The sequence below is a fragment of the Podarcis pityusensis genome, assembly GCF_964106645.2.
Source record: "Podarcis pityusensis genome assembly, chromosome: 12".
In the NCBI taxonomy this organism is placed as follows: Eukaryota; Metazoa; Chordata; class Lepidosauria; order Squamata; family Lacertidae; genus Podarcis; species Podarcis pityusensis.
This window is the reverse complement of record NC_138037.1, coordinates 45,079,732-45,102,853: the sequence shown is the minus strand read 5'-3', so window position 1 is coordinate 45,102,853 and position 23,122 is coordinate 45,079,732. Positions and strand designations below refer to the sequence as shown.

The 23,122-nt window shown below is 44.4% G+C and overlaps 1 protein-coding gene across 1 annotated transcript in view; it reads left to right on the top strand.

Moving 5' to 3' along the window:
* The window catches only part of TRIM71 (tripartite motif containing 71), a 56,738-nt gene that overhangs the window by 24,930 nt on the left and 8,686 nt on the right, over positions 1-23,122 (top strand). The window contains exons 2-3 of the mRNA XM_080974659.1: positions 13,523-13,690; positions 20,063-20,197. Of these exons, the coding sequence (XP_080830785.1) occupies positions 13,523-13,690; positions 20,063-20,197 (303 nt within the window). The remainder of the gene's footprint in view (positions 1-13,522; positions 13,691-20,062; positions 20,198-23,122) is intronic.

Sequence of the window (23,122 nt, the reverse complement as noted above, 5' to 3'; positions counted from 1 at the left end):
ATAATTTTTCGGTGTTGTCTGTGACTTCCGCTATATGGGAGCCATTTCTAAAATGGAAAATCTTTCACATTACTACATCCTCTAGGTTTTGCAAATCAAGCAAAGCTTATTTGTTTGGAACCAAGGAGGAAGAAGGACTCTGGACTCTGCTTTCTAAAGCTGTGGGAAAGGCCCATGGTTCAAATGCTCCCTTCTTTCTTCTATACAAATCTATCCTTCTTCCTTCCCTTGTTGACATTCGCCACAAGCTAGATTTGGTGTATTGGCCGAATACAGTGGTGCCTCGCAAGACGAAATTAATTCGTTCCGCGAGTTTTGTCGTCTTGCGATTTTTTTCGTCTTGCGAAGCACGGTGTCGGGAAAGTTTTGGAAAAGCTTCAAAAATCACCAAAGTCTTTAAAAACCTCAAAAAAGGCTACCACACCGCGTTCTATGAGTTGCTCCTCAAAGTCAAGTCGCAACTGTATTAACGGTGTTAAGAAAAAGGAAACAAACTTGCAAGACGTTTCCGTCTTGCGAAGCAAGCCCATAGGGAAAATCGTCTTGCGAAGCAGCTCAAAAAACGAAAAACCCTTTCGTCTAGCGAGTTTTTCGTCTTGCGAGGCATTCGTCTTGTGGGGCACCACTGTAGTGCAACATGATTAATACAAACTAGGGGTTGCAGGGAGAGGATGATTTGCACAGGAACTGGAAAGAGAGTACACATGACTCTCAAGTCTGTTAGCCTCAGTTATTACACCAGACACTTCTAAAGGGTCGATGAAACAAAAGTGGGAGAATATTTGGAGTTGGTTTTCACAGAGTGAGTCTTTGAATGATTTAGGATCACAAAGGTGCTGCCACCCAGTGAGGTGGGTTGGGGAGGGAAAGTGTATCTTAAAATATAGGTGGAGACAGGGCTCTAAGCCATGTTAAGCTTTTTTCCATAAGGAAAGAAAAATAACTTGAGTCAAAGTCTATTGTACTCCCAAAGCTATGGACAATAGAACTAAAAAGCATGCCATACTTAAAATGGTTTTGCGTGTTGGAGGGAAATACTCATCACGGTTACCGAAACAGTGAAATGTTCTTCCCTGCTGAATTCTGTTAATAAAATAATTGAATCCTCATTTTGCATATTTCTAATTGTACACACAACCTGAGTGTTGTGATAATATTTTGCTAGACGGAAAACACATTGTGTGCCCAGACAAATAAAAGCAAATCTGCCTTTTGCTAGTGTTGAATTATTTGTTCTAAAGAGTATATAATGGTATGTCCACTGTAAAATGGTCTCGAATTGCAAATTAGGAAAAATAAAGTTTTTATAAAGCCGTATATCTAAGTCGCCTGCAAGTTCTTCTGACCCCCTGTAACAGAAGGTGCTTAACCTAGTTTTTTGTCTGCTAGTGTAGCATAGAATTCAAGCAGTGGTTACCTGATCTCCCACATTGTGCATGCATAAGATGTTTGGTCCTTTAACACACACTCGCTTTAACGTTAATCTCTTTAATTATTCTGCTGCTATAGCAGTGTATGTTGTGCTGGACGGATATGCAACAGTTATTTTGAGAAGAAAAATGTGTATTGCTTCTCCCTTGCTAATTAATTATTAGATGGCTTATCTTCTGCTGAATGAAGTCAAGTTATATATATCCAGAGCAAGATCCTTGCTAGAAAATACTGAAAGTACACTTCTATGAACGCATGCTTATGCTAATAATGTGTGGCTTCCACTCTAGAGAGGACAATTTTCAAGTACAGGTAGTTGTGTTTTGTTAATAATTGACTTGTCTTGACCGCAAGACAGAATTAAACTTAAGACTGATGACTCTGCTGGAGCCAATGGAAGCATCAAAAGTACACTTGTCTGTCTCTATAGAGTGCGCAGCATAGAAGATGAGCACTTGCATGCATGCAGGAAAACACACGTGCCAAAAAATCTGCATGTTTTATAGCGCATCTGAACAGCTTTTTCCAATGTGAGCTGACATGCAAAAGGTGTGAATTGGAAGCAGAGCTTTTGAGAGAGTTCTTCCCATACTATGTGCCTTAGCTCTGTTCCTAGGGATTGGTTCTCCAGATGTCTAAGGAGAGAACTCTGCCCAAGGCCTTTTGTTTATGGTTCCTCTTGAGAAGGACAAGATATTGGAAGAGTCTTTTGCCTGAGCCTTAGGTGGTGTGAGAAATGAGTCATTGGGCAGACCCCATGTTGCCAGATTTTCAGTCCTTGGCCAGTTTCAAAATGCGAGCCTTAAGAATCAATTGCCGTATTTTTTGCTCTATAAGACTCACTTTTTCCCTCCTAAAAAGTAAGGGGAAATGTGTGTGCGTCTTATGGAGCAAATGCAGGCTGCACAGCTATCCCAGAAGCCAGAACAGCAAGAGGGATTGCTGCTTCCACTGCGCAGCGATCCCTCTTGCTGTTCTGGCTTCTGAGATTCAGAATATTTTTTTCTTGTTTTTCTCCTCCAAAAACTAGGTGCGTCTTGTAGTCTGGTGCGTCTTATAGAGCGAAAAATAGGGTAATTGCCTGCCAACAAGGACTGTATTTCCGCCATGACTATTACCTGAGTGACTATCTGAGAAACATGGCAGTCCTGGGAGCATGGGAGCTTAACCCTGAAACCATTCATTAGGACAGAGGCAGTTTTCTGTCTGAATATAATTTAACATTAACTGTTGAAGTGAGGCTTACCAGTGATAAATGGTCAAATGTAAACCAGCTTGATTATATTGGTCTGATTTCTCCCCCTTCCTTCCACCATGGTTTCTGGTGAAACAGCTGCTGTGGACCAGCAAAAACGCAAAGGCTCGTTTAAGGCCTTTGTTTACAGTACTACATGCAGGCCTGGCTATTGGATATTTGAATCTGTGGTGTGCATAGTGAGGTTTGGGTACTAATTCCTCATGTTTGGATAAGTGAATTTTTGTACAATGAGCTTTTGATACTGGGACATGAATGTACATTATATACATGAAGATCTGCCCTGGCCAAGCTTTTGATTTTTGCAAAGCATGCCTACATAGAATTGTAGAGTTAGAAGGGAACACAAGGGTAATCTAGTCCAACCCCTGCAATTCAGGGATCTTTTGCCCAACATTAGGCTCAAACCCACAACCCTGAGATTAAGAGTCACATACTCTACCAACTAAGCTATCTCAACTCACATTCTTCTTGCCCCTTGGCATATATAACGTGAGCCCTAACATTGAGGTATTCTGTCAGGTAGGGAAAGGCTGGGAATTCTCTTTATAATTAGCACCTTACTCACTTAATTTTGTAGTTTCTAAAAGGCTGAGCTTTTTTTTCTGCATAAGAGCAATCCAGTTATACCTCAAACCCATCATTCGAAGCAGCATTCAAAATTAGCCAGAATGTGAGCACTCTGAGAAGTCTTGTCGCCATGTATGGGCGAGAATAAAGAGACTCGAGAATAAAATTGCTTGAGCTGAGGGCCTGGGAGGAGAAGCCTCTGCGCCCAACTCAAGGGTAGGAAAGATCACTTCTGCATACGATGAAAAAGAATAAACAAGGAATACAGTTCCCTAAGAAAGCTAATACTCTTGTATGTCAAAAAACAGCTTATGAAACCATTTTATGCTCACAAAAGCTGACCACAATTCTGGTGTTTTAATGTTTTAATTTTTTTGCCAATATGTCTTCTTCCATTTCAGTAATAGAAGCTCCCTGGGAGGGATCATGTGTTGGTGGAGAAATATTATTAATTAATTGATTAAATTTGTATACCACCCTTTACCCGTAAATCTCAGGCAGGTTTATGATTACCTGGATATCAGTATTGTAGGCAAGGTAAGAGTACTGAGTTTTATAAGACTAAATTCTTTCCCCCTTAAATCCCCAAAATGAGGTTTCTAATATGGTGTCTGCAACTCCACATGCACCCAAAAAAGTATTCAGTGGCATCAACGGGGTCCCTTCCTGCTGCTGAAATTAGATTTGAAAGAAGCCCTTTATTGTAGCCCGTAGAATAGGTTCCACTCTGCTGTTTGTTGGCAACAAGTTTCTCAAGTTTGCAAATGTTGGTAAGGTAAATGTAAAGGACGCCTGGACGGTTAATTCCTGTTGAATTCAACTTTGGGGTGCAGTGCTCATCTCACTTTACAGACCGAGGGAGCTGGCATTTGTCCACAGACAGCTTTCCAGGTGATGTGGCCAACATAACTAAACCGTTTCTGGTGCAGTGGAACACCGTGACGGAAGCCAGAGCTCACGGAAACACTGTTTACCTTCCCACCACAGCAGTAGCTATTTATCTACTTGCACTGGCATGCTTTTGAACTGTTAGGTTGGCAGGAGCTGGGACTGAGCAATGGGAGCTCACTCCATTGCGGGGATTCGAACCGCTGACCTTCTGATCGGCAAGCCCAAGAGGCTCGGTGGTTTAGACCACAGCACCCCCTGCGCCCCCTCAGATGTTGGAGCAGAGCAGGACACTGAGCTGCATCATGACGAGCAAATAATCCGAGCGTGTGTACTAAGCTTCTCCACTCTCCACCCATTGCGCCCTGCCAGCGGGTTAGACTAGATGACCCTGGGTGTCCCTTCCGTCTTTACAGTTACGAGACCCTCCCCCACAATGCTCCATTTTAGGGTCATGCCCACAGGTGGCATTAATGGTCACTGGTCAAACACGTTCTCTCCCGGATCCATACCTGAATAACTAGGCAAAGGGTGATGAGCATAAGCTGCAAGCCAAGTCGCCGTCGACTCCCCAGAGAACCTAAGCCCCTTTTGCATCACTGCTTTCACTGGAAGCTGCGGCAGGGAGAACCCCGCATTCCTTTGCTTTTGTTAACTCTGCCTGGTACTTGAAACTTTTTGGGAGAGAGGAGGCCAGTGGGTGGGGCGTACTGGAGAACGGACCAACAGAGAGGGGTTGGGGGGAGGGGAGCTGGTTGTAGGAATTGTCCGGTCAGGTCAGAGTTTAACTTTAGCAGCCATTCATCAGATGTTGGTTGGTTTTCTATGGAATCCCAGGAGACATTTAACCGAATCCCTGCCCATCCTCCACGTTGCTCTTTGAAAACAAATGGACCAAAAAAAGGGGGGAGGTGGAAGCATGACACCCAGGAATTCTTGGTGTTGTAAAATGTTTTATTTTTTATTTTTTTACAGTGCACTGTAAAGCCCTTTCCTAGAGCAATCAGGTTTATGACCTTGCTCTGATACGCTTTGGCCCACTGTGCCTATAAAAGATGAATAGCCCTGTGATGTTCTTCGCCAGCTTCTGAAACTTGTGGAAGGTTCCTGTTGTGTGTCTGGGTTTGGGATTTTGTGTGTGTGTGTGTGTGTGCATGTATATGCACTGAAATTTTTCAAAATGTGTGTGATCAGGAAATGTTTCCCTTTTAAAAGGAAATTATCAATTCACTTGCATTCAGTGCCTCTCTTGAATGCTAACTGCTATTAAGCACCCCTAACCATTCTCTCTCCACCTCCCAATTTCCTTGTGTCTTGTGTACCCTGTAAAAGTGCCATGTTGCTTTTTCAGACGTTCCCAAAAGAACTTCATTATGGCTGGTTTGGAATACCGATAAAGCTTAATAACTGAGCTTGATTTAGCTTAATAACCATCAACAAGCATAGCTGTGTCCCCCTCTGGAATATGCCTTATATAATCTTGGAATATTTTAAAACTATATTGCAGTTGCAGAAACAAAACGAAAAAGGCTTTCAAACTTGTGCTGCTCTGTGTTTTATGCTCTAGTTTTCTCTCATTCTCAACATAATATTTAAATAGAATTCCACCTTCGTTTGTTGAAAAAATTTACATCCCACCTGTGCTTCGGAAGTCAAGGTTGCTAACAGTTCAGAACCATTGCAGCAATCCACAGTTGAGAACCATATCATAAATAAAAAATGTTAGTGTAAAAACCAAGACCACAAGGACAGTTGCAAAGGAGCCAGCAGAGGTAAAATAACAGCATACCAAAATGAGGAAATATTCAGCCTGATGCCTTTTGGAACAGTCACGACTCTTAACAATAGCTGTCGAAAACAGTAGGGAAGAAGCCTGACGTAGCTCACTTGGTAAGGCGTTTGGGGTCACTGCAGAAAAGGCCCTACACTTGGTGTCTGCTAAGTGTGCCTCACTGTTTTGAGCAAGTCCTTGAATGGTTACTGGAATACAGAGTGGGGCTTATTCGGAAGAAAGGGATCCTTAGGTCCCAAGCCGTTTAGAGTTTTAAAGGTTAACACCGACACTTTTAATTGAGCCCAGAAACTGAACTGGCAATCGGTGCATGTCACACAAAACTGGCCTGAATAAGACACAGGGTCTCCCTGGCTTATTGCATTGTTGTAAGTTCCTAATGCTCTTCAATGGCAGCCCCACATAGAGTGCATTTAAGTCAGGGGTGCCCAAACCCTTTTCAAATAGGGCCAAATTTGGTGAAGTGAATATGCGTGAGGGCCGACCAAAGTTGTTGAACTTTTTTTACAATTTCACCCCAAAGTTTTTAGGATTGAAGTTTACCCCAAAGTTGTTGAACTTTTTAAAGGATTTAACCCAAAACTTGTTCAGCTTTTTAAAGGATTGAAGTTGATGAGCTTTTTTTACACTTTTACCCCAGGACATATACTGCTATGGGGTTCAGATTAGGCCCCCGAAACGGACTTTGGACATGCCTGATTTAAGTAATCTAGAGGTCACCAGGGCATACATGACTGGGAAAGTCCAAGGCCAGCCGAAGCTGGAGGAAGCCAAAAGCTAGATACATGAAAGTGTTGGATTCATGGAGCCCCCAGAATCTGTTCAGCTGCCTCTTTTACAAATGCTCCTAAACCTTGGAGAGTTTTGTTCTCCACTTTTTCCAGTGGTATGATAGATATCAAACATTATAATTCTCAACAGAGAAACATAAGAGACACAACAGACTGGTGCCTTCTGGTTCCTGACTATATCTGGAGGGTGCCCGGCTGGGGGAACACAACTGAGTCCTTGTTACCTTAAATTCCTGTTTTGGGAGGAGAATAAACTAAGTTGCCAGAAGATGGGGAGCCGAGCCTTTCAACACCACCCCATGGTTTTCTCCTTAGCTTGCTCTCTCTCCAACCCCCAACCCCCTCTTAGGGTTTCATTTGATACTGTGCTAGATAGAAAATAGCCTGGGGCAGGGCAGTAATTGTGATGAAATTTCAGGCGGGTGGGTAGGTATGAGATTGGGGGTTGGTTTAGTTCCACCCATTCATATGCTTTTAAAATGCTACACCATATGCATGCTTTGTAAGTATTCAGCAGTGGTGAAGCAATCCTGACACTCGGGTCTGCCACTGCCATGTCAGGATTTGGCTCATAATGTGATCCCTGAATTGTGCAATTGTGTGGTGGCATTTTCCCTGCATATGGAACAGATGAGATTGTTGCTTCAGGGGAAGGGATGGCAAGTTGGACAACCATTTCCTAAACTTCGTGCCATATTACAGTTGTAAAAACCCTGCCGTCCTGCCCCTTCCTTCCTTCCTTCCTTCCTTTCTTTCTCTTTCTCTTTCTCTTTCTCTTTCTCTTTCTCTTTCTCTTTCTCTTTCTCTTTTCTCTTTTCTCTTTTCTCTTTTCTCTTTCTCTTTCCTTCCTCTCCCATGTTAATTTGGGCATTTGCCACTGGGTGAAGGTGGATGAGTGGTGGATGGTCCTCGCAGCTTACTCTGCAGGTCTAGCAGCAAGTCATGGAGCCCACACTGACATAGACTGAGCCCTAAGCCCTGCACTTTGCCATGCAAAGTAACTTGACGCCACCCATAACACCGGTGTAGATGTAACTCAGGCAGATGGGCAGGTAGGGGTGGGGGCGGCGGCAGCACAAATAATAAAATTATAACATTTTAATTTTTATTATTAATCCTAAACTAAGGCTCAAGCCCAGGGATGCGGGTGGCGCTGTGGGTTAAACCACAGAGCCTAGGACTTGCTGATCAGAAGGTTGGCGGTTCGAATCCCCGCGACGGGGTGAGCTCCTGTTGCTCGGTCCCTGCTCCTGCCCACCTAGCAGTTCGAAAGCACGTCAAAGTGCAAGTAGATAAATAGGTACCACTCTGGCGGGAAGGTAAACGGCGTTTCCGTGCACTGCTCTGGTTTGCCAGAAGCGGCTTAGTCATGCTGGCCACATGACCTGGAAACTGTACGCTGGCTCCCTCGGCCTATAGAATGAGATGAGCACCGCAACCCCAGAGTTGGTCACAACTGGACCTAATGGTCAGGGGTCCATTTACCTTTTAAAGCTCAAGCCCAGGCCTCTCTTTGCCCACCACCCCAACCTGTGCTTGAGGTCCGCTGCATGACATGGCTTTGTCATTACTTCCAACCTTTCTAACCCTCCCACTTGAGCTATGAAAACTCCAGGAGAAGTGTGGAGGGTTGCGGGCCACCTTGAAACCTCCACTTAACACTTTTAAATAATCTGAAATTCCTGTGGTCAAAAATTATAATTCTGCACCAAGTTCAACTTCATTATGTTGCGTTAAGTTTTGGGGTTGTTGTTGTTTATATGAATTATATTACTTCCTCTTGACTCTTACCCTCATGAATTTGTATCCATCTTACCAGGGTCCCCTTCCTGACAACACACACAATTTTTCTTCCCAAAAGAGTGTCCGTGGACTTTGAATGGAGAGGTACTTGTGTTTATAATGCTTGAGGGCATATTAAGCCTTGGCATTTCCACACATAAACATAATTAATATAGGCCCCGGTCACTTTGAGTAATGGTCAATTAAACCTGTTTCAGCCCCTGCTCCTATTGGTATCTATGAAAGATGAAAACCCAGCTGTTAAGAGCCCAGTGAAATGCAGTTGCTAAAGGTACCTTTTCGATTTTATGGTATATTTTGTTAAATCATTTCCTGCAGATTGAAGATCTACCAAAGTTTTCATATTATCATGTTAAATATAGCTGGCATCTTAGTTTCATATTATCATGTTAAATATAGCTGGCATCTTAAATCATTGCATGCTCTGAGCTTCATGAGTCTGTGCTCATCATTGTAGAGCGTGGATAGGCAAACTAAGGCCCGGCCCAATCTCCTTCTCAATCTGGCCCACAGACAGTCCGGAAATCAGTGTGTTTTTACATGAGTAGAATGTGTCCTTTTATTTAAAATGCATCTCTGGGTTATTTTTGGGGAATGCCTGGTGTTTTTACATGAGTAGAATGTCTGCTTTTATTTAAGATGCATCTCTGGGTTATTTGTGGGGCATAGGAATTCGTTCATTTCCCCCCTTCAAAATATAGTCCGGCCCCCCACAAGATCTTAGGGACAGTGGACCAGCCCCCTGCTGAAAAAGTTTGCTGACTCCTGTTGTAGAGTTTTTAGTTACCTCTGGTGGATTGGCCCCCCAGCCTTAGGCAAGAAAGATTTGGGCTGATCTTGCTCCTGTTGCATTTGCATGGAATAAGGGTGGGGAGGCTGATCTCCTACCCACTACCTTATTGGTGTAGGTGGTGGTAAAAAGGCAAAGGGACCCCTGACCATTTGGTCCAGTCGTGACCGACTCTAGGGTTGCGGTGCTCATCTTGCTTTATTGGCCGAGGGAGCCGGCATACAGCTTCCAGGTCATTTGGCCAGCATGACTAAGCCGCTTCTGGCGAACCAGAGCAGTGCACGGAAATGCCATTTACCTCCCCGCCGGAGCGGTACCTATTTATCTACTTGCACTTTGATGTGCTTTCGAACTGCTAGGTTGGCAGGAGCAGGGACCGAGCAACGGGAGCTCAACCCATCGAGGGGATTCGAACCGCCGACCTTCTGATCAGCAAGTCCTAGACTCTGTAGTTTAACCCACAGCGCCACCCACATCCCTTTGTAGGTGGTGGTGGAGGAGGGTAAAACAATGTATGTTGAATTCTGAGGAAGCCCATGAGGGAATGAGAAATGGATCAGTTAATTTGTTTTCTCCCCTCACTAAAAAGATTTTCATTTACCGGCTAATGTAAGATCAAGACTGAAGTGTGTACACACAGCTTGAGTGATTACATGCCTCTGGGTGTGCTCTTTCAATTCATCTTTCTTTGCTGTAGAATTTGGGAACTTTATAGACAAATGAATGTATATTTGTTTGGGGCACTTGTTGGCAAATGTTGCCATGCACTTTTGCGCCAGAAGCAGAAAGTTGCATGGTATTCCAACCACTCTTAGGGACCTTTTGAAGAAGGCGGTCGGTGCAATTTTGTTTTTGTTTCCCTTGGAAAGGCACAAATGCAACCTTTGCAAAGAAACTCCAGTCAAACCACCCGCCAACAAGCAGTTGAGTGGTATATTGTAGCCTTTGTTCGGGGCGAGAGAGCAGCGCTCAAAGCAGTTACTGCTCCAAAACTTGTGTTTGAGCCAATTTGGTAAACGCCAAAATCTGTAAATTGCCAATTTGGGGCAATTCTTCTCCCCCACCCCAGCACTCCTGCAGTATTCTGACACATTACCACCTTCTGTGATGAGAGAAAAGAAAGAAACTGTGAATTATTGCTTGAGACACTTCCAGTAGCTAGGCTCAGGACTGCCACAGTCTCCATAGGCTAACTTGAAAAACCAGTTTCGTACTGAAGACTTTTAAAAAACATTTTTCTTTATATACAAAGCCTTTTTTTTAAAAAAAGGAACCTGTTTGACATGGAACAAAATGTTGGAGAACTATTGTTACTGGGCTAGCATTTCTTGATATGCTAGTGGACTAGAGGCTTTCTTAAAATAAAATCTGTGAATTGTTTTGATTGCTTTCCCCTCTCTTCTTCTGTAGTTTGTGTGCCTGAATGACTCCTACACTGTGCCTTGTATTCTTGCAGAAAGTAGCATCTGGATCTGCACGACAGGACTGCTCTCTGGCCTTTGACCTAGCTTTGCTTCTGGCATTAACTGTTTCAGAGGGTTAATAGTAGGTTTAGCTTGAAGCTGAACCCTTGCTCATATTGACGCCATTTTCTCTTCAGATGGCCCCTTTGAGTAGAAAGGGGTGGGGGGAAGGAGGATACTTTTAACAAGCAGGCGAATTGTGATATTCATGTGACTCACTAGTTGGCCTGCCTCGAGTTTTTTGCTTTCTTACTGCTTTAAAACTAGTAGAAGAGGGTTTTTCTGTACTCCGTGCAACACCATGATAAATCCTGTTGTTGAGAGATGTTTTGCCCAAAGAATAGTACTGAACTTTACATAACAAGAGATTTCTTAGACAGAAATATTCACAGTTTTTTTATTTTAAAGGATTGTGGTCCAGGCATTTAGGGAAAGCATGGGGATTAGACTGCAAAGTGGGTGTAAATAAAGATGAATGAATCCCTAAATAAAATTATCCCTCTTGGCCCTGTAGTGTTGAAGAAACCATCTTGACCACCTGGATTTGTTTGAACTTAAATGTTGAGAGTGACACACAGGAATGTCTGATCCTGTTATCACTTGCCCATCCCTTTTGCTGATTGACTCTTACCCATTGTTTGAACGTAATTTGTGCTGTTTGAACTTCATGTGTTTCCAAGAGGTAAATTTGAAGCTGATATATAGGTTCAGGGATTATGCATTCAACCTGACTTGAGTTCTTAGAGGGTGTTTTCCAGGCAGAATCAATAGGAACAGGTCTGGTGCTAGGAATGGCTTTTGCCATTTTCTCTTGAATGGATTGTTAAAAGTTTGCTACCATGCCACAGGGTCTCTTGTTACTTCCCTCTGCTGGATGGAATGTGAAAATAGCTCTCTGATTTACTGATGGACAATTCAACTAACCCTCTTGATGCTTTGTTTTGAGAAAGTTCACTGTAGGCCCCTTTAATGACAGAATTGCAAGTTTTTAAAGAAGTTGAAGAAAATGTTTTAAAAATTGGGGAGATCTACACACACACAAAGGGACGCGGGTGGCTCTGTGGGTTAAACCACAGAGCCTAGGACTTGCCGATCAGAACATCAGCGGTTTGAATCCCCGTGATGGAGTGAGCTCCCATTGCTCGGTTCCTGCTCCTGCCAACCTAGCAGTTCGAAAGCATGTCAAAGTGCAAGTAGATAAATAGGTACCACTCCAGCGGGAAGGTAAATGGCGTTTCTGTCCACTGCTCTGGTTCGCCAGAAGCGGCTTAGTCATGCTGGCCACATGACCCAGAAGCTGTCTGCGGACAAACGCTGTCTCCCTCGGCCAATAAAGCGAGATGAGCGCCACAACCCCAGAGTCGGCCACGACTGGACCAAATGGTCAGGGGTCCCTTTACATTTACACACACACACACACACACACACACACACACACCATCTCAGCAGTGCAAGAAATTCTCCAGGCGTGTTTTGTGACTCGTGCAGGTCCAATTGAGACCACATGGAGATATCTGGATGCTAGGTTGGCTACAGACATCTCCATCTGACTGGCCCTTCCAGCTTTCTGAAGAGCCCGTTCATTGCATCTATATCCCACCTTTTTCTCCAAGGAGTACATTGTTCACCCCCTCCCCAGTTAATCCCAACAACGATCCTGTGAGGTAGGTTAAGAGGATGCGACTGGCTCATGGTCACCCAATGCACTTCACGACTGAGTGGGGATTTGAACCCTGATCTGCCAGGTCCTAGTCTGACACTCTAACCCAGGGGTCAGCAAGGTTTATCTTGCCTGGGTCGGATCAGTCCCACGGAGGATCCCTCTGTGGGCTGGATCGTGCCCGTGCCCGCGATTTTCAGCGCCGTGGAAGCAAGTCCCCGTGCTGTGCTGCACCAGTAGCTCAGTCCGGGGGGCAGCTCATGGGCCGGTCAAATGACCTTCTGTCCCATGGGCCTTAGGTTGCTGACCCCTGCTCTAACCACTACACCACACTGGCTTCCTACAGTATGTCTCCTATGGGGGGCAGCTCTATGAATTAAGTAGGTAAATAAACAGGGGGAAAGCAAAATGTCAGTGAAGGATCTGAAATGTTTTTAGCTTGAATTTTCAGTTTGAAGCTTGAATTCATTTTATTCTAGATGGTTATATTTGAAGCTTTATCGTGTTGTAAATGGCGATGAGTTTTTCCCCCTTTAAAATATAAAGCAGTATAGAAATGAAATCAGTAATAATAATAACAATTCCCACCACAGAGGGGGGAAAGGGCGCACCTGGACATTACATTGTGGCGACCAGGTTTAAGGGGCCATTTGGTGATCAACTTACCGTATTTTTTGCTCTATAGGACTCACTTTTTCCCTCCTAAAAAGTAAGGGGAAATGTGTGTGCGTCTTATGGAGCGAATGCAGGCTGCGCAGCTATCACAGAAGCCAGAACAGCAAGCGCAGCGATCCCTCTTGCTGTTCTGGCTTCTGAGATTCAGAATATTTTTTTTTCTTGTTTTCCTCCTCCAAAAACTAGGTGCGTCTTGTGGTCTGGTGCGTCTTATAGGGCGAAAAATACGGTATATATCTGAGTTTCTGTATCTGAGTGCCTTAGATGGCATCGTATCGTTGACATCAGAGGAACCCCTGTGATTGTTCACTATTCTTACAGGTGACCATTGCTAACCATTGTTTTTAAAACCCACTTCTGGGCTAGCTTTTCACCCATGTCTCCTTGGACCACCTCTCTTTCAGGTCCTGCACTTCTACTGTGACACTTGCTCTGTCCCCATCTGCCGGGAGTGCAGCATGGGACGTCACGTGGGCCACAGTTTTATCTACCTCCAAGATGCTCTGCAGGACTCCAGAACTCTTACCATCCAGCTACTAGCCGATGCTCAACAGGGTCGCCAGGCCATTCAGGTAAATGTACAGTCATACCTCATGTTACGTCCGCTTCATGTTACGTTCTTTCAGGTTACGTCCTGCGGCGACCCGGAAGTACCGGAAAGGGTTACTTCCTGGTTTTGCCACTCGCACATGCGCAGAAGCGCAAAAGGACGTCATGCGCAGAAGCGGCGAATCGCAACCCACATGTGCACAGGCGCGCCGCTGCGGGTTGCTCTCTTTTCATGTTGCGAACGGGCCTCTGGAACAGATCTCGTTTGCAACCAGAGGTACCACTGTACAAGCTGCATGGCGGGCTGCATATATTGTGGCTGTTCCTTGAACACCCAGCGACCAATTTCTATAATCAACTGAAAGTAATAGTTGTCTAATCCAGAGGTTGTTGGCCTTTTTAAGTCCACGGCTCCCTTGACCAACTGCATTCTTTCTGCGGCACCCCTGAGGGGCTCAGGAGCCCAGTTACTTCACCCCTTGCCTGCAGAGCTGGCAGCCTCTCACTCTTTTTCGAAGACCCTCCCTTGTGGAGTGTTCCCACAGCCTCCTTTCCCTTCTCTGCTGCAGCCTGTGGTCTCTGAGTAACCCCTTGCCCCAAAGAGAGGTGCCTCCTCACACTGCCCCACAGGGGCCTGGGACTTGTCTGTCCATTCCAGTGGTGTAGGGGTTGAGAGCGGTGGACTCGTAATCTGGTGAACCGGGTTCGCTCCCCTGCTCCTCCACATGCAGCTGCTGGGTGACCTTGGGCTAGTCACACTTCTCTGAGGTCTCTCAGCCCCACTCACCTCTCAGAGTGTTTGTTGTGGGGGAGGAAGGGAAAAGGAGAATGTTAGCCGCTTTGAGACTCCTTCAGGTAGTGATAAAGTGGGATATCAAATCCAAACTCTTTTCTTCTTCATTCCCAACAGCAAGGGCTGGTGGACTGGCTGGCTGGGCTCCCTCGTCCGCTTGCTTCCTTGCTTGCTTACTCACTCACTCCAAGGCCGCCTCAGCTCCTGGCAACCAGCACCCCCTAGCCAGCCCCAGAGGCACCCTTCGCTTGCGGAGCTTGTAGCCAGGGCTGCAGCAAGCAGCTGTGCAAGCCATTGGGAGGAAGAGACGTGAGAAGGCATTAGACGAGGGAGGGAAGGAATGAAGGCCAGAGGCCAGTGTTGCCCAGGGCACCCCAACCATCATTCAAAGCACCCCAGGGTGCCACGTCACACTGCTTGAAAACCACTGGGCTAATTATTAGGGAAGAAGGGCTGAACATAAATACAATAAATAAATATTAGGATTAAGGCCTCAAGGTCTGGTATGCCATAACTTCTTTTCCATCTGAAAAAATGGCACAAAGCTTTATATTATGTTACAAGGTATGGGGAGTAGTGTTTCTGGGCACTCCTCTTTCTGCTATAAACTGATGCCACAAAACTAGTTAAACAGGTATAGCTCACCTCTCCAGAAACACTTTCTTACTTTATATGGGTGGTATTGCTCTGGTTCTTCCATCTGGAATGCAAGGGGCATTATTTCCTGGATCTTTGGTATTCAAAGAAGCACTATAAATGACTTGGAATGATACGTACAAGTACTGTATTTCAAACTGTTTTCACGAGGAAAAGGCACTCTCACTAAATAGCACCACCTGGTGGCACTAGAGCTCATAAGAATCCATTTTTAAATTGCTTTTTGCTGATTTAAAAGTTATGGGGATGTGAAGGTTCCATTTTTTATTTTAAATGTAAGGGAGAGAAGACCTTTCCTTTAATTGTGGTGCTGCATTTTCAGAGAAGAATAGTTTAAAACAATGAATGGCATTAGCTTGCAGAAACCTAGTTGCAAATTATTGTAGCATCACTTGGGAAACCTCAAATGTTTATAAATTAAGCTTGATACTAAGTTCTGATATGCTAAACTATAGGTAAAGGTAAAGGGACCCTTGACTATTAGGTCCAGTCGTGACCGACTCTGGGGTTGCGGCGCTCATCTAGCTTTATTGGCTGAGGGAGCCGGTGTACAGCTTCCGGGTCATGTGGCCAGCATGACTAAGCCGCTTCTGGCGAACCAGAGCAGCGCACGGAAACGCCGTTTACCTTCCCGCCAGAGCAGCACCTATTTATCTACTTGTACTTTGACGTGCTTTCAAACTGCTAGGTTGGCAGGAGCAGGGACCGAGCAACGGGAGCTCACCCCGCCACGGGGATTCGAACCGCCAACCTTCTGATCGGCAAGTCCTAGGCTCTGTGGTTTAACCCACAGCGCCACCCGCATCCCTATGCTAAACTATGGTTTGGTACTATTTTGCTTGAACTAACCACAGTTAAGAGTAAACCAGAGTTTCCCAAGTTTGAGTATAACAGGAAACTGTGCTGTGCTTTATTCAAAACTGAAGAAGCGGGTGTTTTCAACTTCTTTCCCTCAAGTACTGAGGAAGTAGGGAGTGGGAAGGAATAAGTCTAATGTTTGCCATGGCGCATTCCCATAATGCTCAACTGGGACAGCAAGTAGGCAGTTAGAGAAGAATCTGTGCATTCCCAATCCAGAAGAGGCTATGACAGCAGCTACTGTGTCAGTTCCTAGTTATTTTAAGGCTTTATTTTCACTTGAGCAACGAGCCCATCGGCAAACTCTAACCTCAACATGAAATAAACATAAAAACTAGCCTGGAGGTTGATCTGTGGCTGATTTGCCCCCAACTCTGCGTGTTTTAATGTCTCTTAAGTCACAGTGACTTGGTTTATACATGGAGCAGATGGATAGCTCAACCTGTTAGAGTGTGGTGCTGATAACGCCAAGGTTGCAGGTTTGATCCCCGTATGGGTCAGCTGCATATTCCTGCTCTGCAGGCAGCTGGACTTAGATAATCCTCAGGGTCCTTTCAACCTATAATTCTATGATTTGTACCAGGGTTTGTGCCAGGCTGGAGGTAAAGATTTACACGTTTAAACACTACCCTACATGCAGAAGTAAGGCATGCAAGGAAGAAGGTTAGCATGCCAAGAGAATGGTTCAGCCTAGCTTTCTACATGCAAGAAGTTTTGTCCTCCACTCCCCATGGAACGCTCTCCAAAGTGAAGCCAGACGGGTGTCGACACTTGACATTTTTCAAGTGTGAGGTTAAGAATTTCCTCCTCTTCCAGACATTTGATATAATATGATAGAAGAAGTCTCATGTTGGTGTGCTGTAGGTAAGGTTTTGCTTTTCCTGCGAAGGCTGCTATTTAATGTGTTTGATTTGTTGCTAAATTGCTGATAGTTTTTAAGCAAATTCTGTATGGTTTTTGAACATTATTTCACGTCTCCTAGAAGCTGCCCTTTATTATGACACATTCATTCATTCATTTGCTGTGCAAGGCAACATTTAAACATGTGCCTTCTTGCTTTTCATCTTGACGTGGTATGCACAGAAAACCTCTTGCTGCATGTATAGGTGACGGTGCCTGTACAGTGGTACCTTGGGTTACATACGCTTCAGGTTACAGACTTCGCTAACCCAGAAATATTACCTCGGGTTAAGAACTTTGCTTCAGGATGAGAACAGAAATCATTCAGCGGCAGCGCAGCAGCAGGAGGAGGCCCCATTAGCTAAAGTGGTGCTTCAGGTTAAGAACAGTTTCAGGTTAAGAACGGACCTCCGGAACGAACGAAGTACTTAACCCGAGGTACCACTGTATTTGAAAAACAGGCTAGAGCAGGGGTGCCCAAACTTTTTCCAAAGAGGGCCAGATCTGATGAAGTGAACATGTGTGAGGGTGAGCTTTTTTAAGGATTGAAGTTGCTGAGCGTTTTTTACAATTTTACCCCAAAGTTTTTGAGCTTTTTTTACTGCCACGGGGGCCGGATTAGGCCCCTGAAATGGACTTTGGACATGCCTGGGCTAGAGGGAAAGAGATCTGCCACGTTGGTTGCAAGTGGCCAGCCCTTTGTACTTATAGCAGCAGCACTGCTTGCTAGTCGCTGTATATCAATGAGGGGACTTCAGGGGGAAGGGATCTGAAAAAGGCTTCTTGGAAAACCCCATAACTCTCCTCCTGATGGAGCCTTTTAAAAGAAAGCCTTGATCCTTGGAATGGTGGCGGTGCATTTTCTGCTTCACTTTTGCGACAAAGGCCAGTGCTTAGTTGCTCAATGGGCCCTCTGGATAAGAGAAATGAAACGAACATGCGGAATTTCCATTTTTGTAAAGAAACATCTGCAAGGGGAAACAGCACACCGAATGCTGCTGCTGGAGGCTTACGCGCCAACTCTCTGCAACTGGGAAGTTTTCATGGAGAGATCTTATCTCTCTCTTTTGTTGCAAAACTACAGCTATCTCAATGTAAATAGATATGTTGCTGCCCCAATAAATCACTCTCTTTGGAAAAAATTCTCCCCTTAAACAATAGAAGACCCAAGGGTATGAACTTGTAGGTTTTCAACCCTTTCTTCCCCTCAGGTGAATTCTACTTATCTACCTTTGTTAATCATGCGTTGCTCGTAAATCTAAAGCTTAAATTTATAATAATCAAAGGAACAAATGTCAGCGTAGCTGCATCTTCAGCACTGGGGTTGGTAGTAAAGTGACTAGGGCTAATTTTCCCGATCCTGAAGCTGCTAAGAAGGCATCAGGCTTAGAGTGTGAATGTTCAAATTAGTGCTAGTACCTAATTAACCTGAAACCACCAGTCGCTTCTTATAAGGTTAATATTAGATGCCTGACTTAAGAATGCACTATATAAGCACATGGTTTGCTTGCTGTGCTGTAAGCCACCCAGAGTGGCTGGGGAAACCCAGCTAGATGGGTGGAGTATAATAATAATAATAATAATAATAATAATAATAATAATAATTAATAATAGCTTTATTATTGTCTCTTTTGGACGGGGGGCAGCGGGAAGCAAACATTGCACTGAGCTCATGCTCTCTTTGTTGCTTAAGTTGTTCAGTGCACTTGGAGCATTGCTGAGTAATGGCTATTAATTGGGGGGACGGGGACGACAACCAACCATTTACCGTATTTTTCGCTCCATAACACGCACCAGACCACAAGACGCACCTAGTTTTTGGAGGAGGAAAACAAGAAAAAATATATTCTGAATCTCAGAAGCCAGAACAGCAAGAGGGATCACTGCGCAGTGAAAGCAGCAATCCCTCTTGCTGTTCTGGCTTCTGGGATAGCTGCGCAGCCTGCATTCGTTCCATAAGACGCACAAACATTTCCCCTTACTTTTTTAGGAGGGAAAAAGTGAGTCTTATAGAGCAAAAAATACGGTATATAAGGGGTCAGCAAACTTTTCCAGCAGTGGGCCAGTCCACTGTCCCTCAGACCTTGTGGGGGGGCCAGACTATATTTTGAAAAAAATAATGAACAAATTCCTATGCCCCACAAATAACCCAGAGATGCATTTTAAATAAAATGACACATTCTACTCATGTAAACACAAACTGATTCCCAGACCATCCACGGGCCAGATTTAGAAGGCGATTTGGCCGGATCCAGCCCCCGGACCTTAGTTTGCCTACCCATGGTTTATATCCTGTCTTTTCTACCAAAGAGCTTATGGTCCTCCTCTCTTTCTTTTATCCTCACAACAGCCCTGTGGAGTAGGCTAGGCTGAGAAGTAATGACTGGGCCAAGGTCACCCAGAGAGAGTTTCATGTCTGAGTGGAGATTTGAACCCAGGGCTCTCCGCCAGCTCTATTCTGGCACCCGAACCTCTCTACTGGTTTTCAAATCACTTCTGAAAATGAAGGAAGGAAACGTGCATTATGTCCAGGAGATCAAGAAGCCTGCCATTTGTCAAAATGATGGTGGTCTTGTAAGCTGATGTAGTATTGGGCTAGGGGTGTTCCCTAAGAAATATTGGAGAGCCAATTCTCAATTTTAAACAGCTTGCTGCTATTGAGTTGGAGGGGGGTGAGGAGGATGACAGCAGGAGATAGAGGGCTGAAAGAGATGTTAAAGCCTAGGTCTAAAAAACCCACTGAATTAGACTAATGGTGCCCTATTTGTACTCCCCCCCTTCTACAACGCCTTTTAAAAAGTTTGAAAAGCGAAGAAGAATCTACAAACATTCCAAAGAAACGAGACTTTCAGTTTTTGACAGTGCGCTTTCTACTAGCTTCTTGCTGACGGATTGTGTGTAGCTGCTTGCTGTGTGTGTGTGTTGAATTGGAGAAAGCTAGCCTGGCCCGGTCATGGGTAGAAGCTCCCTCCCTCTTCCACTGACAAACCTGATGGTTATCTTGGTCAAGTCTTGAACACACTAACCTTGAACTTTTTGCCCCATGCTGTGGGAATTGGTGATGTATTGGTCACTTTCTGCTTCAGTTCTAGAAGAGTTGTATTGCATGAGAAATCCACCGTGTGCTACTGTTGAATCACATTGACTTAAAAGTTATTTTTTTCTTTCTCTCCCTCTTGCTTTTTAGCTCAGCATTGAGCAGGCCCAAGCTGTAGCAGAACAAGTTGAGATGAAGGCAAAAATGGTACAATCTGAAGTGAAAGCAGTGACATCTAGACACAAGAAGGCCCTAGAAGAAAGGGAATGTGAGCTGCTATGGAAGGTAAAAAAGAAAGAAAAAAGACACAGGGCATGCCATCTGGTTCATGAACCACAATGGCACACTTTATTGTCCCTTGGCAAATGGGACGGGGCATTCCCTGCTGATCTGTGTCTTGTTTAAACAGCTGGTTCTCTTGTTTGTCTTCACAATAAACATGTGTTATGGTTACCCATCTATAAAAGGAACAAGAAAAAAAGTTCGGTGAAAGAGTAGCTGAATTCAGACAAAGCACTAAACTATGGTGCCATGCCAACATTGCTGGACTACAGGTTCCATCGTTCCTGAGCATTGCCGGTGCTTGCTGGGGCTGATGGGAGTTGTAGTCCAAAACAACTTCTGGAAGTGCACCATGTTGCCTGCACCTGTATTAAAGATAGGTTAGTATTGCAGGAATGATGCTAGGCTTGCCCTGATGAATGAGCTGATCTACTTCTCTCTTGTCATCCAAATCTTGGCAAAGTCTGACTGATCTCAACTGTTCATGGAAACCAGCCAGGTGCATAAACCGTAGTTTGACGTTGTCTTGTTTCCACTAACAGTAATTTAGATGCAACTCTGATTTGTTAAGGTTTGGATGACCCAGCAAGTTGTGGCTAATTTCAGATGGAAGTGAAACTTTCTGAACTGTGTGTGGCTGTGCTGAAGGAGGAGAGGGCTTGGGAGAAGCTGGGTTCATTCATGCAAAGCTAAACTATGGTTTTAATGTTCTATCTGAACCAGCCTATTCTCTGCTTGACCAAACTGGCTATCATCCAGTCCTTGATAAGTTAAACACGGGAAGTACCGTATTTTTCGCTCTGTAAGACGCACCAGACCACAAGACGCACCTAGTTTTTGGAGGAGGAAAACAAGAAAAAAAATATTCTGAATCTCAGAAGCCAGAACAGCAAGAGGGATCGCTGTGCAGTGAAAGCAGCAATCCCTCTTGCTGTTCTGGCTTCTGTTTTTTTTTTTTAATCATATTTATTAAAATTTCCAATAATAACAGAATAAAGAAAATAGAAAAGATAAAGAAAGAAAAGAAAGAAAAGAGACCAATTTTAAACCCTTATTTTCATAACCTTCTTTCTGGGACTCCCTCCTTCCCCTCCCGACTGTATTCCCCTTTCCCTACGTTGGTTCCACAAGTTCTCATTCCCAATTTAACCTAATATGTTATGCCTAATAGCCAATTTAAATTACAATCTTAACATCACTCCTCACCTTTAACAAAATAGAACAAAGATTTTTTTCCCCAAAATCTACCCCGTTTCCTTCCACGAATTCCCCCTTTTCTTTTTTTTTTCCAAAACTTGTTAAATCAAAATACCAAAGTTATATATAAAAAAAAAAAAAAAAAAAATTTAAAAGATAGAAAATAGAAGAAGGTTCCAGAAGTTGATTACATAGCCTTTGGATTCTAGAATTCCCCCTCCCTTCCCCGGTTTAGATTCCCTATGTCCATCAGTCTGTATGTTGTCGGCCTGGAGGTCTCAAGTCCACAGCCAAACTTTCTCAATTCATCTTGCCGGTTTTCTTTAAATTTACTTGTTTTGATGATGTTTAATTTCAAAAGTCCAGTCTAATCGAGGCCTTTAATTTCCCTTGATCATTGTTACTCCTCCCATTGTTCTTGCCGTGGCGTAGTTGGTCCTTTACTCTTTTGTTTCTTACTTTCTCAGGTTTCTGTCTTGTTCAGCTGCAAAACCATTCTTATTCTGAAATCTAGTATCACTACAGAGGTTTGTTATTCAGGAGCTTACTTAAATAGAAAGATTCTATTGTGTTGTCACCTCTGTAGACAAAACAAATATTTCAGTTTTGCTACTTTCCCAGGAGCTAAGACCAGTAGTACACATCCCAGAGTAGTTTTCCATATACGCCGCTTGTAATGTCCCAAAGCCCCTCTAGAGGGATTGCAATAACTTTGTGTCCTCTCATCCAAAAGTCAAATTGTTGTTTCTTTTTCCACCCGACATTTTGTATCCATATTTATATCCAATTGTATCAAAATTAACCAGCAAAATACTTGTAGCAAAGTCCTCTTTATATTCTCAAGATTTGACAGCTACTTTGACAGCTGTCAAACTCTCCATCTCTCTCCACCAGGTTCTCTGAATCGCCCCGGTTCCCGGGGGGGGGGGGGTTGCCTTTTCCCTCTCACCCTCGACTCTCCTCCAGCACAATTCTTGTAATGATTCCATCGTGGAATTTGGTATTTTTAATCAGCAATAAACTTCTGAATTGATCTTGGTTTCTCAGTCCTTGTTTTAGCATGTTTACAATCAGGGAGGGGACTGACTTCCTTTTTAGATCCCCCCCGCTCGTGCCGAATCCGAAAAAAAAAAATTCCTTTTTTTTTTCCTCCTTTTGTACCCGGTTACCCAATTACTCACGGGTTTTTGTTAAATGTCCGAATTTCAAATGGAAGAAGCCAGCGCTCTCCGACGAATGGCATGCGGCTGCACTCGGCAGGGGAAGCGATAGACTCAAAGTACCACGCCACTCCCAGGCACCCGATCCGTAGCCTTTAAAAAGGCTCCTTCACGAGTCGGGAGGGCGCTGACGGTACCAGCCGAGTCCCCATGTCCACGGGCCCCGTGCCCGTGGTTTTTAAGGGTCCCCGCGTCGCCGGCGCGGTAGGACCCAGCCCCTGCCGAGCCGACTCCCTCCGGAGCTCGGAGGGAGTCCGCCATTCGGCGATGGCGCCAACCCGGAAGTCTGCTGTTCTGGCTTCTGGGATAGCTGTGCAGCCTGCATTCGCTCCATAAGACGCACACACATTTCCCTTTACTTTTTAGGAGGGAAAAAGTGAGTCTCATAGAGCAAAAAATACGGTATATAGAGCTATAGCCCGCCCCCAAAATGTGAAATGTACTTTAGTTTTTACAGCAAATTCTGAACGCTACAAAGCCATGTATTCTTGCCACAGACAAACTACTTCTC